This window comes from Notechis scutatus, chromosome 1, assembly GCF_049901735.1.
Source record: "Notechis scutatus isolate UNSWTSFEM ecotype Mainland chromosome 1, rNotScu1.2, whole genome shotgun sequence".
Lineage (NCBI taxonomy): Eukaryota > Metazoa > Chordata > Lepidosauria > Squamata > Elapidae > Notechis > Notechis scutatus.
In genome coordinates, this window is record NC_142009.1 from 8,244,621 (window position 1) to 8,258,121 (window position 13,501).

At 40.6% G+C, this 13,501-nt stretch overlaps 1 protein-coding gene across 1 annotated transcript in view; it reads right to left on the reverse strand.

Moving 5' to 3' along the window:
- The window catches only part of MED13 (mediator complex subunit 13), a 145,418-nt gene that overhangs the window by 112,505 nt on the left and 19,412 nt on the right, over positions 1 to 13,501 (reverse strand). The window contains 1 exon segment of the mRNA XM_026682742.2: positions 5,651 to 5,819. Coding sequence (XP_026538527.2) covers positions 5,651 to 5,819 — 169 coding nt within the window.

Genomic DNA, 13,501 nt, shown 5'->3' on the forward strand with positions numbered 1-13,501 from the left:
ACATACATACACACACATACATACACACACATACATACACACACACACATACATTAAGAAAACATATATATATGTATGTATGTGTGTGTGTGTTTTCTTAATGTTTTCTTTATACACACACACACACACACACACACACACATGCAAAACTACTAAAAGAAACTCCACCAGCCTCTGTAGCGATACGGGACGTTTTTAAGCTACCTATCAGAGCCTGGGTAACAGAGGAAAGAGAGGCAGTTTGGTCTAGTGGTTGAGATACCAGGCTAGAAACCAGGAGATTGTGAGTTCTAGTTCCACCTTAGGCATGCAAGCAGGCTGGGTGACTTTGGACCAGTCATATTCTCAGCCCAACACACTACACAGCGTTGATGTTGTGGGGAAGACAGGAGGAGGATGAAGTACGAAGTGAGTTTGCTGCCTTGAGTTATTTATAAAAAGAATAAAGGTGGGATTAAGAAAAACCTAAAAGAGACTCAAGCTCAGCATACAGGGCTCATACAACCTCAGCATGCAGAGCAAATCCACTTTACAGCAAAGGAATTACCTTTTAACCACAAGTTCAAACTTACAAAGCGAGAAGAGAAAAACAACCATGCAAAAGATATCCTTGGCACTGCAAGTGAAAAGTGATTAGGAAGCAGGTATTAGATAGCCTTTGGCCAAGAAAAAGGAGTGGCATCTTGATCCAATTCCCATGTTCCCTCACAGCAATCATAATATTAAAAGTCCTAAGCAACAAGGAACAAAAAAATATCCAAAGGATCACCTTCTGGAAGTTCCTTAAGAACCTCCCTAGACTAGACCATGTCTGCTTGACATCATACTTGTTTTTAATACTCAAACCCATAACAGCAATTACAGGTAGTCCTTGACTTACAACCATTCATTTAGTGACTGTTCAAAGTTACAACAGCATTGAAAAAAGTGACTTATGTTATGGCCATTTTTCACATGACCATTGCTGCATCCCCATGGCCACCTGATCAATATTCAGATGTGTGGCCACTGGTTCTTTATAAATGATGGTTACAATGTCGTGGTGGTGGGGGTTTAGGTGATCCCCTTGTGCGACCTTCTGATGAGCAAAGACAATGGAAAAGTCGGATTCACTTAACAGCCGTGTTACTAACTCAACTGCAGTGCTTCACTTAACAACTGAGGCAAGAAAGGTTGTAAAATGGGGCAAAACTCACTTTAACATCTGTCTCACTTAGCAACAGAAATTTTGGACTCAATTGTTGTCGTTAAGTCAAGGACTACCTGTAATGGTGAGCTGCTCTGGGTTATTTTTTTAAAAATAGGACTTGTAAAAGTAGTTTATTTCTATACCCAGAGTTGGAATGGCCTCTTTTGATTTCAGATTAAGGTAGAAGAGAATGGAGAAGTTACTGATCAAAATATCAGAAAATCAAAGTAATTCTCTCTTGTTTTCGGCTATTAATACTCTCGTTTCATTGCAATTATTTTTTTGTATTTGTTGTATAAAGATGAAGAGGGAGCAAAAGAGTAATTAAAACAGATGCTGAGTGGAATGCTCTTTCTGTCTTTTTATGCCTGTTGCTTACCTGCTGTTTTCCATTACGCTGCATTCCAAGTTAAAAGGCAGAACTATCTAAGATAGAATCTGAACTGTAGTTTAAGTGAATTCCACTTCAGCATTGTCCAATAAATATCCTTGGCTTTCTGAAAATGCTCCCTTGTGCAGTCGGCTTTCTAGCAGTATTTGCTTTTCTTCAGAAATGCAATTGCAATAGAGCATTATTTGAATGCTCCCGTGGGTTATCTTTTAGCCATCTCTGCAAAGCAGATTCCTTTACCATCATCTGAATATGTAAGGCAAAGGTAGTTTCAAATGGGATTTCTTAAAATTAAGACAACTGCTTCTACAAAAACTTTACCTTTTTTAAACTCGGCACATAATTATTCTACAGAATTCATAATCACAGGGTATAAACGTGGCCATCAATTTGGTTGCTTTCAAAGGCCCTAAAGGAAAAGGTATTTAATTGCCATGATAGCTATAATCTCAGGGGTCCTAGGTCATATTAAAGGCATTTTACTGAGGGGGTGAAATTATGTTTATTTTCTTGTACGGCTACCTCTCTGAAACATGAGATGTCTGTGGATGATAATTTGAGATGGATCTCTGTTATGATGAAATGATGCTCTTCTCTGGCTTCTAATGTTCAGATGGTCCTCTATTTACAACCATTCATTTGACAACCCGTTCAAAGTTACAAAGTGACTGAAAAATGTGACTTACAACCAATCCTCACGCTTGTTACAGCATTCCCACAGTCATGTGAGCAAAATTCAAGGGGCTTGGCAACCAACATCTAAGGTCCTGTAGCACCCTGGGGTCATATGATTGCTATTTGCAACCTTCCCAGCCAGCTTCCGACAAACAAAATCAATGGAGGAAGCTGGATTCCCTTAATGACCGCATGCCATGATTCATTTAACTACAACTTTTATGGTCATAAAATTGGGCACGATTCACTAAACAACCATCTTCTTATAGAAATAAAATTCTGGTCCCAATTTTGATCGTAAGTCGAGGAGTACTTGCCCCTATAGACTCTTCTCATATATTTTGCTTATTGTGTCAGCCCAGATTCTTTCATCTGCTGACTTCCAATAAATAAATAAACTAGTTTTAAAGAACTCCACATAGTTATCTCACTGGCAATGGTAGATGCTTAATATCTTTGGTAACCTTAAAATCATTCATTTTAATTTAATTTTTAAAAATCTCTCCTTACTTCAGTACACTGAGTGTTTCTGTACCAGAGACAAATACCTTGTGTATCTAACCACGCTTGCCAAATAAAATAGTTCATTTCTATTTCATTCCATTCTATTCTTCCTAAAATAGAGAGTCCATTTATTCAATACTTTACTTGTGGAAAAAAAAACTTAATCTATCTCAAATTAGAAAAAACCACATGCAATTTCAGAAATTAAATTACAAAAAACTATTATGCACAAACAGCACTTAACCCTGCCAAATTAAACTACACTGAAGAATGCCACATGAAAATTAGCTAACAAGTCACTGTGAAGAAAATCGTAGCTATGTGTTTCTTTGCTAGGTTAATATCAGTGCAGGCTATACCTGAATTTTCATAAAACACCATAATTGACATTATTAACATATTCTTATGAAGTAAAAAGTGTACATGCAACTTTTTTTAAATATTGAGCAAGAGAACTCATAAACAAAACCTGCTTCATATTTCTCACAGTTAGCATTTTGCCATACCCACACAAAAACCTCTTAGGAGGCTCATCCTAAAACACTGAATAAACATCAGGAATTAACAGCCAATGAACATTCAGCGACAGACATACAGTTCTTGATGCACAGTTTATAGTAGGAATTATGGAAACTGACCCTCTAACAAAATAATTAACAGAATAACAAAATAACAGAGTTGGAAGGGAACTTGGAGGTCTTCTAGTCCAACCCCCTACTCAAGCAGGAAACCCTATACCATTTCAGACAAATGGCTGTCCAATCTCTTTTTAAAAACCTCTAGTATTGGAGCACTCACAACTTCTGGAGGCACTGAATGAAATAACCCCATGAGTTTCCATCAGGAACATTCTAAAGGCATGCATAATATCCCATTTTCAAAATACAAATGACACCAAGAACTCCACAAATTATTTTCTGCATTTTCCTAAACAAAGAAAAATACATTGAACAGATGCAAGAATCAATAATCTCAATTTACAATAACTTTAAAACAAAGCCTGTGTAGGTCACAGGTGGTCCATAATGGAAGACAAGTCAGATAACAGATAATCAGAATTGGAAGGGACCTTGTAAGTCATCTAGTCCAACCCCCTGTTCAAGTGGGAGACCCTACACCATTTCTGACAGATGGGAGTCCAATCTCTTCTTGAAAGTCTCAAGTGATGGTGCTCCCACAACTTCCGAGGGCAACTTCTGTTCCACTGGTTGATTGTTCTCCCTGTCAGAAAGTTTCTCCTTATTTTCAGGTTAAATCTCTCCTTGTTCAGTTTCCATCCATTATTCCTTGTCTGGCCTTCGAGTGCTTCAGAAAATAGCTTGACTCCCTCCTCTCTGTGGCAGCCCCTCAAATATTGGAAAACTGCTATGTCTCCACTGGTCCTTCTCTTTACTAGACTAGCTAGTTCCAGTTCCTATAACCATTCATTGTATGTTTTAGCCTCCAATCCCCTAATCATCCTGGTTGCTCTTCTCTGTACTTTTTCTAGAGTCTCAACATCTTTTTTATAATGTGGTGACCAAAACTGGATGCAGTACTCTAGGTGTGGTCTTACTAAGGCTTTATAGAGTGGTATTAGTAGCGCACTTGCTCTTGATTGTATCCCTCTGTTAATACAATTTAGGATTGCATTAGCTTTTTTGGCTGCTGCTGCACACGGCTGGCTCATATTTAGTAAATGCCTACAACCCTAAATTTAAAAGTAACACTGATATATTTATATTTTCCTAGTTAAATCATGAAACAGTGAATAAGCTCTCAAATTCCTTTGGACTCGCAGTCAATCCTAATGAAAAGTTCAATCACATTATGACCTTTTCCATTTATTTTTTAATGGACCAATATAGCTACATGGCATTACTGTCATGATTCCAAAAAGGTATTTTAATAAAAGACATTTGCATGGCATTTATTTGCATCTCTTCTCTGGGAGAGCTATAACTCTGAGTTTCAGCAGCCAAGAGAAGGATACAAAAGCAACTCTGCCTTCAATGATACCAGCACATGCAAAAATGAAAGGAAGATTTTATATAGGAATGGTTGTAGAAGCAGAGTTTATTCCAGGAAGTTGCAAATACATGAAAATCAGTTCTATCATCAAGTAATATTTGCACTTAAGTGAAAAATTAGTTCACCTCTTCCTATTTTTCTATTTACAGATAGTCCTCGACTTTCAACTCTAATTGAGCCCAAAATTTCTGTTGGTAAGCAAGGCAAACTGTTAAGTCAATTTTGCCCCATTTTACTACCTTTCTTGTCACACTTGTTAAACGAATCACTGCAGTCATTAAATAACACAGTTGTTAAGTGAATCTGGCTTCCCCAAGGACTTTGCTTGTCAAAATGTCAGAAAAGGTAACCACGTGACTCTGGGACAATGCAACCATCATAAATATAAGACAGTTGTCAAGTAGCTGAATTTGGATCATGTGACCATGGGGATGTTGCAACGGTCGTGTTAAAACCAGTCATAAGTCACTTTTTTCAGTGCTGTTGTAACGTTGGTCACTAAATGAATTGTTTCAAGTCGAGAACTACCTGTACCTCATACATATGCTTACATACACACATGCACACAATAAAGGATAGCAATAGCACTTAGACTTATATACCGCTTTAGACTTATATACCACTTCACAGTGCTTTACAGCCCTCTCTAAGCTGTTTACAGAGTCAGCCTCTTGCCCCTAACAATCTGGGTCCTCATTTTACCCACTTCGGAAGAATGGAAGGCTGAGTGAACTTTGAGCCTGGTGAGATTTGAACTGCCAAATTGCAGGCAGCAGAAGTAGCCTGCAGTACTGCACTCTAACCACTGCGTCACCATGGCTCATATGGATAAAGAGAAAAAGAAAACCGGGGGTGGGGGGTGTGTCATTAAGATACTTTACCTTTTATTGATAGGTTTTTCATCTTTCTCATAAGGCTTCACAAACCACTTCCCAATACGGACAAAATTCCGGTTCATTAAGCATCTTTCCACCAGGTTGTGAATTGCTTTGAAGAGCAGAGTTCGGCATTCATAGGAAAGCCCGTTTTCCCATACACCGTCTTCCTCATCTGCAGGGATTAAACAAACCTAAATTAATATCAAGCTTTCAACAGAAGCTAAGAATACAGCCACCACGACTAAGGGCAATAAATATTATTACTTGTAAGAGCTGTCCTAATAGCTTACATTTAACTGTATACAAAGGCCACCTGAAATATAAATACATGAAGGAGTCTTTTGTGGCTTTCTGATGGACAGCAAAATCTCCATGGTCTCAGAATAAGACATTTTTTCCAGCTCTTGAACAAAAACCATCTTTTTGTTTAAGCAGAGGTATCAGGGATTTGCTATGCCAGTATGAACACATCTCCTACTCAGTCACTGTTAAATTTTAAACTACAAGCTCTTTGAAACAAAGACTCAAGCTTTTCTTCACTGATACCACAGCTAGTCATCAATTTTTGACCACAATTTCCATTGCTAAGCAAGGTGGTTATTAAATAAAACATGCCCATTTTATGACCTATTTTTGCCAAGGTTCAATACACAGGAATGTATTAATTTGCTTAACGACTACCTCATTTGCTTAACAACCACCCTCTGTACTGGAGTGAAATACCTTGTATGTTTAACCCTTTGGCTAATGAAGTATGATCCTGATACTGTTTGCTTAATGACCACCAAATTTGCTGAATGACAGCCACCCCCCCAAAAAAATCAGATCCAGTCATGTTGGTGCCTCAAAATTATGACTGTAATGACTTACAATAGAAATCCCAGTTATGGTCATAAATCAAGGACCACCTGTATTATCAATTACTTGGAGGGGACTTGGAGTCCTAGTGGACAATCCCTTGAGTGTGCTGCAGGCATGTGCTGCAGCTGCCAAAAAAGTCAACAGTGTTCTAGGCTGCATTAACAGAGGGAATAGAATCACAATCACGTGAAGTGATAATATCACTTTATAAGGCCTTGGTAAGACCACACTTGGAATAATGGATCCAGTTTTGGTCGCCATGAGGTAAAAAAAGATGCTGAGACTCAAGAAAGAGTGCAGAGAAGAGCAACAATGATGATTAGGGGACTGGAGGCTAAAACATACAAAGAATGGTTGCTGGAATTGGGTATGTCTAGTAAAGGGAAAAGAAGGACTAGGGGTGACATGATGGCAGTCTTCCAATACTTGAGGGGCTGTCATAGAGAAGGGGGAGGTCAATCTATTCTCCAAAGCACCCGAGGGCAGGACAAGAAGCAACGGATGGAAACTAACTGCGGAGAGAAGCAACCCAAAACTGAGAAGAAATTTTCTGACGGTTAAAGCAATTAATCAGTGGAACAACTTGCCAAAAGTTGTGAATGCTCCAACACTGGAAGTTTTGAAGAAGAGGTTGGAGGATCATTTGTCTGAAATATAAGGCCATAATGGCGAACCTATGCCATGTGTGTCGGAAGTGGCACACAGAACTATCTCTCTGGGTATGTGAGCTATCGCCCATTGGTCTTCTGGGTTCTGGCGCACCGGCCAGCTGGTCTTCATGTGCACCAGAAACCGGAAGACAGACCAGGTGGCCAGTGCAAATGCACACGCTGGAAACCAGAAGACCATCTTCCCGGCATGTGCATGCACACCAGGCGGTTGCTCTTCCGGTTTTCAGCACGCGCATGCACATTGGCCAACTGGTCTTCGTGCGTGCATGTGTGCCAGAAACCAGAAGACCAGATGGCCGGCGTGCATGCACACTGGGCAGCTGCTCTTCTAGTTTCCAGCACACACGCGCTCCCGTTTCCACAGTCGGTGCCGAAAGGATTCACCAACACTGGTATAGGATTTTGTGCCTGAGCATGGGATTGGACTAGAAGACTTCCAAGGTCCCGTCCAACTCCATTATTCTACTGTATATTGTATACTTTTAATATAGAGGCTCTCTTGACACATTACTATTTATGAATTCCTAGGTTAAAAATAACAAGCACATTCAACAAGGCAATCATAAGTAATTAAAGTAGTGTCCATGCAGCCTGATCAATGCTCATAAAAATGTTTAAATAGCAGAACAAGAGTAGTATCCCATTACTATACATACCCACACAACTAGTACCAAGTATTGCATTTTTGGTTACAGGTAGTCCTCGACTTATAACAATTGAGCCCAACATTTCCATTACAAAGCAAGACAGTTGTTGAGCAAGTTTTGCCCTATTTTATGATTGCCCTTGCCACAATTGTTTCAGTGTATCACTGCAGTGGTTAAGTTAGTAACACAGTTGTTAAGTGAATCTGGCTTCCCCATTGACTTTGGTTCTCAGAAGGTTGCAAAAATTGATCATGGGACTCTGAGACACTATAGCTATCATAGCCACATGCCAGGTTTCTAAGCAACTGAATTTTGAGCATGCGACCACGGGGATGCTTCAACGATCATACATGTGAAAAACACTTTTTTCAGTGATGTTGTAACTTTGAACAGTAACTAAACGAATGGCTGTAAGTGGGGGACTACTTCTACTGCACTGTTTTCTGTGCCCAGCAACCAAGAATACTGCCAACCTCCAGCAGGCTAGTAACAGATTCTGCAAACTAATAATCATTGTAAATGCTTTTTGTAAAAACAGGCACAAGTTACACAAGCACACTCTTTTTGTAAACATCCTCTTAGTTATTTCATGGCCCTTACCATATATTTTTTTTGAAACATAAGTCATAAACATAACAGTAAAAGTAACTCAAAACATTCCATAAAGTTAACAAGGCAGAAGCCTAGGTCAATAATTAAATTTGTCAAAAGTCAAGGATCAGTGAAGATTTCCCTGTGGAAAAAGTACACTGAGACAGAAAGGAAGAATCCTTTCATAAATTGAAGTTGGGTATAACAGCATTGAAGCCATTTATTTTTGCTATAAATTAGCAGTTTCAAATCCCTAATCAAAATAGATGGCATGGGCACTGCCACATCGCCCATCTGCAACAGAGAAACAGTAACTCACCAGTGTCTTAAAAACACAATAAATATGCATCATTACAAGTGATTAAAAGTACCTGCTACAGGTAGTCCTCAACTTACAACAGTTCATTCAGTGATTGTTCAAAGTTATATCAGCATTTTAAAATTTGATTTATGGCCGTTTTTCACACCTACGGCTGCTGCAACATCCCCATGGTCACGTGATCAAAATTTAGACCCTTGACAACTGACTCATATTTATGACAGTTGCGGTGTCCCAGAGTCATATGATTCCCCCTTTTGTGACCTTCTGACAAGAAAAGTCAATGGGGAAACTAGATTCACTTCAGAACCATATTACTAACTTAACAACTGCAGTGATTCACTTAACAACTGTAGCAAGAAAGGTCATAAAATGGGCAAAACTCACTCGACAACTCTCTCACTTCACAACAGAAATGTTGGGCCCAATTGTGGTTCTAAGCTGAGAAAACCAGGTGTATTCTACATCACTACTCTTCAGACCTAGATACTCAGCATAAGCTTTCCTGAAAGACAGCTTGCCTCTGCAATGTAACAGAATTGTTCACAGAGTGTGGACCACTCACTCATGCAGGGTAGCTAACAAATACTGTGGACTAGCCAGTTTTTATCTTATAGCTTGCTCAAAATCCCTGAAAAGCATTACTCTATATCCGCATGAGATAACTGGGATATGGTTCAATCTTCAGTTTTAGTAACACATTTCCTTTAAGCACTGTCAACAAGAAAAGCTTGGGTATGTGTAATTGTACGTGGGAAAGACTTTGGGAGATGGGAAAAAGAGATGCTGCCTAAGTAACTATCAGATAAGAGAGGGCATAGCTCTCAGCTGCATAATGGGTGGAGAACAGAGAGTCAGAGAGGAACCCTCCCTAACTTCTCAGGCTGTAAAAAAAAAGAGAGAGAGAGAGAGAGAGAGAGAGAGAGAGAGAGAGAGATGGCAGCAGATTTGTTGGGTTCTACCTGGGAAGGTTTACAGTTATGGGACAGTAGCATAATATAGGTAGTCCGCTTACAACCTTTCATTTAGTGACCATTCAAATACTGGGCACATACAACTGTTGCGGCATCCCCATGTTCACATGATCAAAATTCGTGCGCTTGGCAACCGGCTTATATTTATAACAATTGCAGTGTCCTGGGGTCATGTGATGACCTTTTTCGACCTTCTGAGACAGTCAATAGGGAAGCCAGATTCACCTTACAAACAATTGTAGGGATTCACTCAACAACTATGGCAAGAAAGGTTGTAAAATGTACTTAACAAAGATATTAAGCAAAGTTTACTTAACAACTGCCTCGCTTAGCAATAGGAATTTTGGGCTCAACTGTGTTCATAAGTCAAGGACTACCTAATATGAAGAACCAGGAATTGGTTATGAGCACTACAGTAACCTTAATTAATGGGACATAAAATCCAAATCAATCCTTTCCCCAGGGACTTATTTTTCTTCACAGCACCTTAGATTAACAAGTAAAAATCTCCAGAAAAGTCACTACTCAGCAAAGTACATTACAGTTAAGAATTGATGGAAGATAGCCTTTCCATTTTGCAAACTTATGATGTCTGGCTTCTTTAGCAGCCCAATTTGTTTCACGCTGGGCTCAGAGGCAAGAAAAAATGCTCCTTCTTCCATTAGTCTGAATGAAATGTTTGTGAACATAAAATCAGTCATCACCAGCAAGCTATTAGGCTAGGGTTTTAATATCAGTATTAATTTAAGAAACTGCGAGTAGTTGTTCGGAAAAAACATAGCCAATAAGTATTGCTAAATAGATTTGACAGGTAGCCATTTCCCTGCAAAGATAGTCTCAACTACAGAATGTGAATTGACCTCTGAGTGGCTTAGTAGTCAGGGTCAAGGGCGTTGTATTTATTTATTTGCTTTTTATCTCACGTTTACTACTTCATAAGTAACCCAAGGCAGCAAGTATACATCATAGCCTTCCTCCTATCTCCCCCACATCAACAACTCTGTAAGGTGAGTTGGGCTGAGAGTGAGTGACTGGCCCAAAAGTCACCCAGCCAGCGTTCATACCTAAACTGGAATTGGAATTCACCATCTCCTGGTTTCTAAGCCAGTACCTTAACCACTGCAAAAATACAGGATGTCCACCAGCAAACAACTCCTCTCCTTCAATTTCTCTACGAAATGTAGAAGAAAAAAAATGGTCTCATGTCATTATAAGCTTATAACTAGCATCACTTTTTGATCTGGTGCAGACCACAGTATGAGATGAGACTTTCTCCTTCTTGGTGTCGCATACAGAGGTAAGCGGGGAAAGCTTACTATTGGAGAGCTCTGGAGTAGGCCCTAAACACAGATTTCTTTAGATGCTGGGTGTTTCATATCCTGATGTGCCAAGAGATGATATCCTTTCAGTCCTCAGAATGGCACGAAGAATTTAGAGCACGGGGTCCATGAAAATATACAATGATGAGCCTTTGTGCAAAGGAGACCATTCAAATAAAAATGGAAACACACTGTTACAAGGAAGTGAAGAATACAATTGCTTCCTTGAAATGTTGGGAGTTGACTGGACCGACTAGACTCCTCAAAATGTGATTCAGATGGCCCACTTGAGCACTTAATGGATCCACAGGGTTTCCGAACTGCTCAAGGATCTCAAAGGTACTTCCGTCAAATGTTGTGTTAACCTCTGAAATACAGAGGTGAATAAGGTACTATACAAGATTGGCCTTAATGGTCTCTCTCCCTGCCCACCAATCCTAATCGGTTTCTTGATTTTCTAAAAAGCAATGGAAAATGACACCGATGAAGAGTTGTCTAGAGCAGGGATCCCCAACCTTTTCGACGCCGCGGCCCGGTTCCGGCGTCAGCTGGGCGCCGCGGCCCGGTTCCGGTGTCAGCTGGGCGCCGCCATCTTTTTTGACGAAAATCACTTCCGTGACGTCATCGAAGTGATTTTTCGTAAAATGAGCGGCGCAGCGCTCGGTGAGCTTTTTCGGTAGAAATGGCTTTCTACCCGGAAAAGCTCACCAAGCGCTGGCGCCGCCATCTTTTTGATTGAAAAATTGCTTTTTTACCAAAAAGATGGCGGCGCCCAGCAACCAGCGGCCCGGTAAGGCTTGTTCCGCGGCCCGGTACCGGTCCGCGGACCGGCGGTTGGGGACCCCTGGTCTAGAGCAATGCTGGGGGGAATGAAAAATACAACCACGAACAGTTATGAGTTCAAATGTGAACCAATAAGGCAACAGGGAGCTTCCCTGTCTCACTTGATTTGTAGGGTATCAGGCAACTGCACTAGTCCAAATTTAATAAAAAGAACGGGCCAGAACAGCCTATTAGTATTGTTGCACTTAAACTGGCTAAATTAATTTTGATAATAAAGTTGCTCTTACTCATGGGAGGAGCAGGTGGAGACTGTGGCCAAGACAACCTTTTGATGCTACAGCAAGGGCACCAATTGTGATTTTATCTGGCACAAGACACACTGAAGGCCACCATTCAGGTTCAGTGGTGGCGCAGTCATTAGTATGCAGTATTGCAGGCAAAAACTCTGCCCACAGCCAGGAGTTCGATCCTGACCAGGCTCAATGCTGACTTGGCCTTCCTTCTTTCCAGGGTCAGTAAAATGAAGACCCAGATTGTTGGGGGCAAGATGCTGACATTGTAAAACTGCTCAGAGAGTGCTGTAAAGCAGGGGTCCCCAACCACCGGTCCACGGACCAGTACCGGTCCGTGGAACAAGTCCTACCGGGCCGCTGGTTTGCTGGGCGCCGCCATCTTGTTTTGATGAAAAAGTGCTTCCGGTGAGCTTTTCCGGGTAGAAAGCTCACCGGAAGCACTTTTTCATCAAAACAAGATGGCGGCGCCCAGCTGATGCCGGTACCGGGCCGCGCCATAAAAAAGGTTGGGGATACCGGGCCGCGGCATAAAAAAGGTTGGGGATCACTGCTGTAAAGCACTATGAAGCAATATATAAGTCTAAGTGCTAAAAGCTATCTGCTTCTCCGTTGCACTACAGTACTATAATTTCCTCCAAAAGCCTTTCAAAGCCATCCAGAAATTTCAGCGGGTATAAATGAAGTGTTACAAACACTTATACCCACTACTAAGGGAATTGCACTGGTTGCCAGTTTGTTTCAGATGCAAAGGAAGGTGATGGCTATTACCTTTAAAAACCTATTTAAATTATCACCTTTCCAGGACAAACTCTGACCTTCTGACACTTAACCCTAACAGTGGGCTTTTTTGATGAGAGCTCCCCATCTTTGGAACAGCCTACCTCCCTTTTTTCTAGAAACTTTTAAAAATATGGCTATCCCATGTTGGCTTTGGGAACTGCCTAATGTTGAGCTACCATCAGTAGTGTTAAATTGGAAAAACCAGGCAGCAAGTCTTTGCTACTACAATCCCCCTACTTTAAGATTTCTTGCCTTCACCTCTTCTCTTCTGGATGGTCATTAAGTGATTGCAGGTAGTCCTTGACTTACAACAGTTCATTTAGTGACCATTCAAAGCTACACAAGCACTGAAAAAGGTGACTTATGGCCGTTTTTACAGTTACAACCTTTGCAGCGTCCCCATGATCATCTGATCAAAATTCAGACGCTTGGCAACTGATTCATATTTATGACTGTTGCTATGACCAAAGATCACGTGATCCCCTTCTGCGACCTTCTGACAGGCCAAGTCAATGGGAAAGCCAGAGTCAGTTAACAACCATGTTACTGATGCATCAACTGCAGTATTTACTTAACTGAGGTAAGAAAGGTTGTAAAATGGGGCAAAACTCACTTA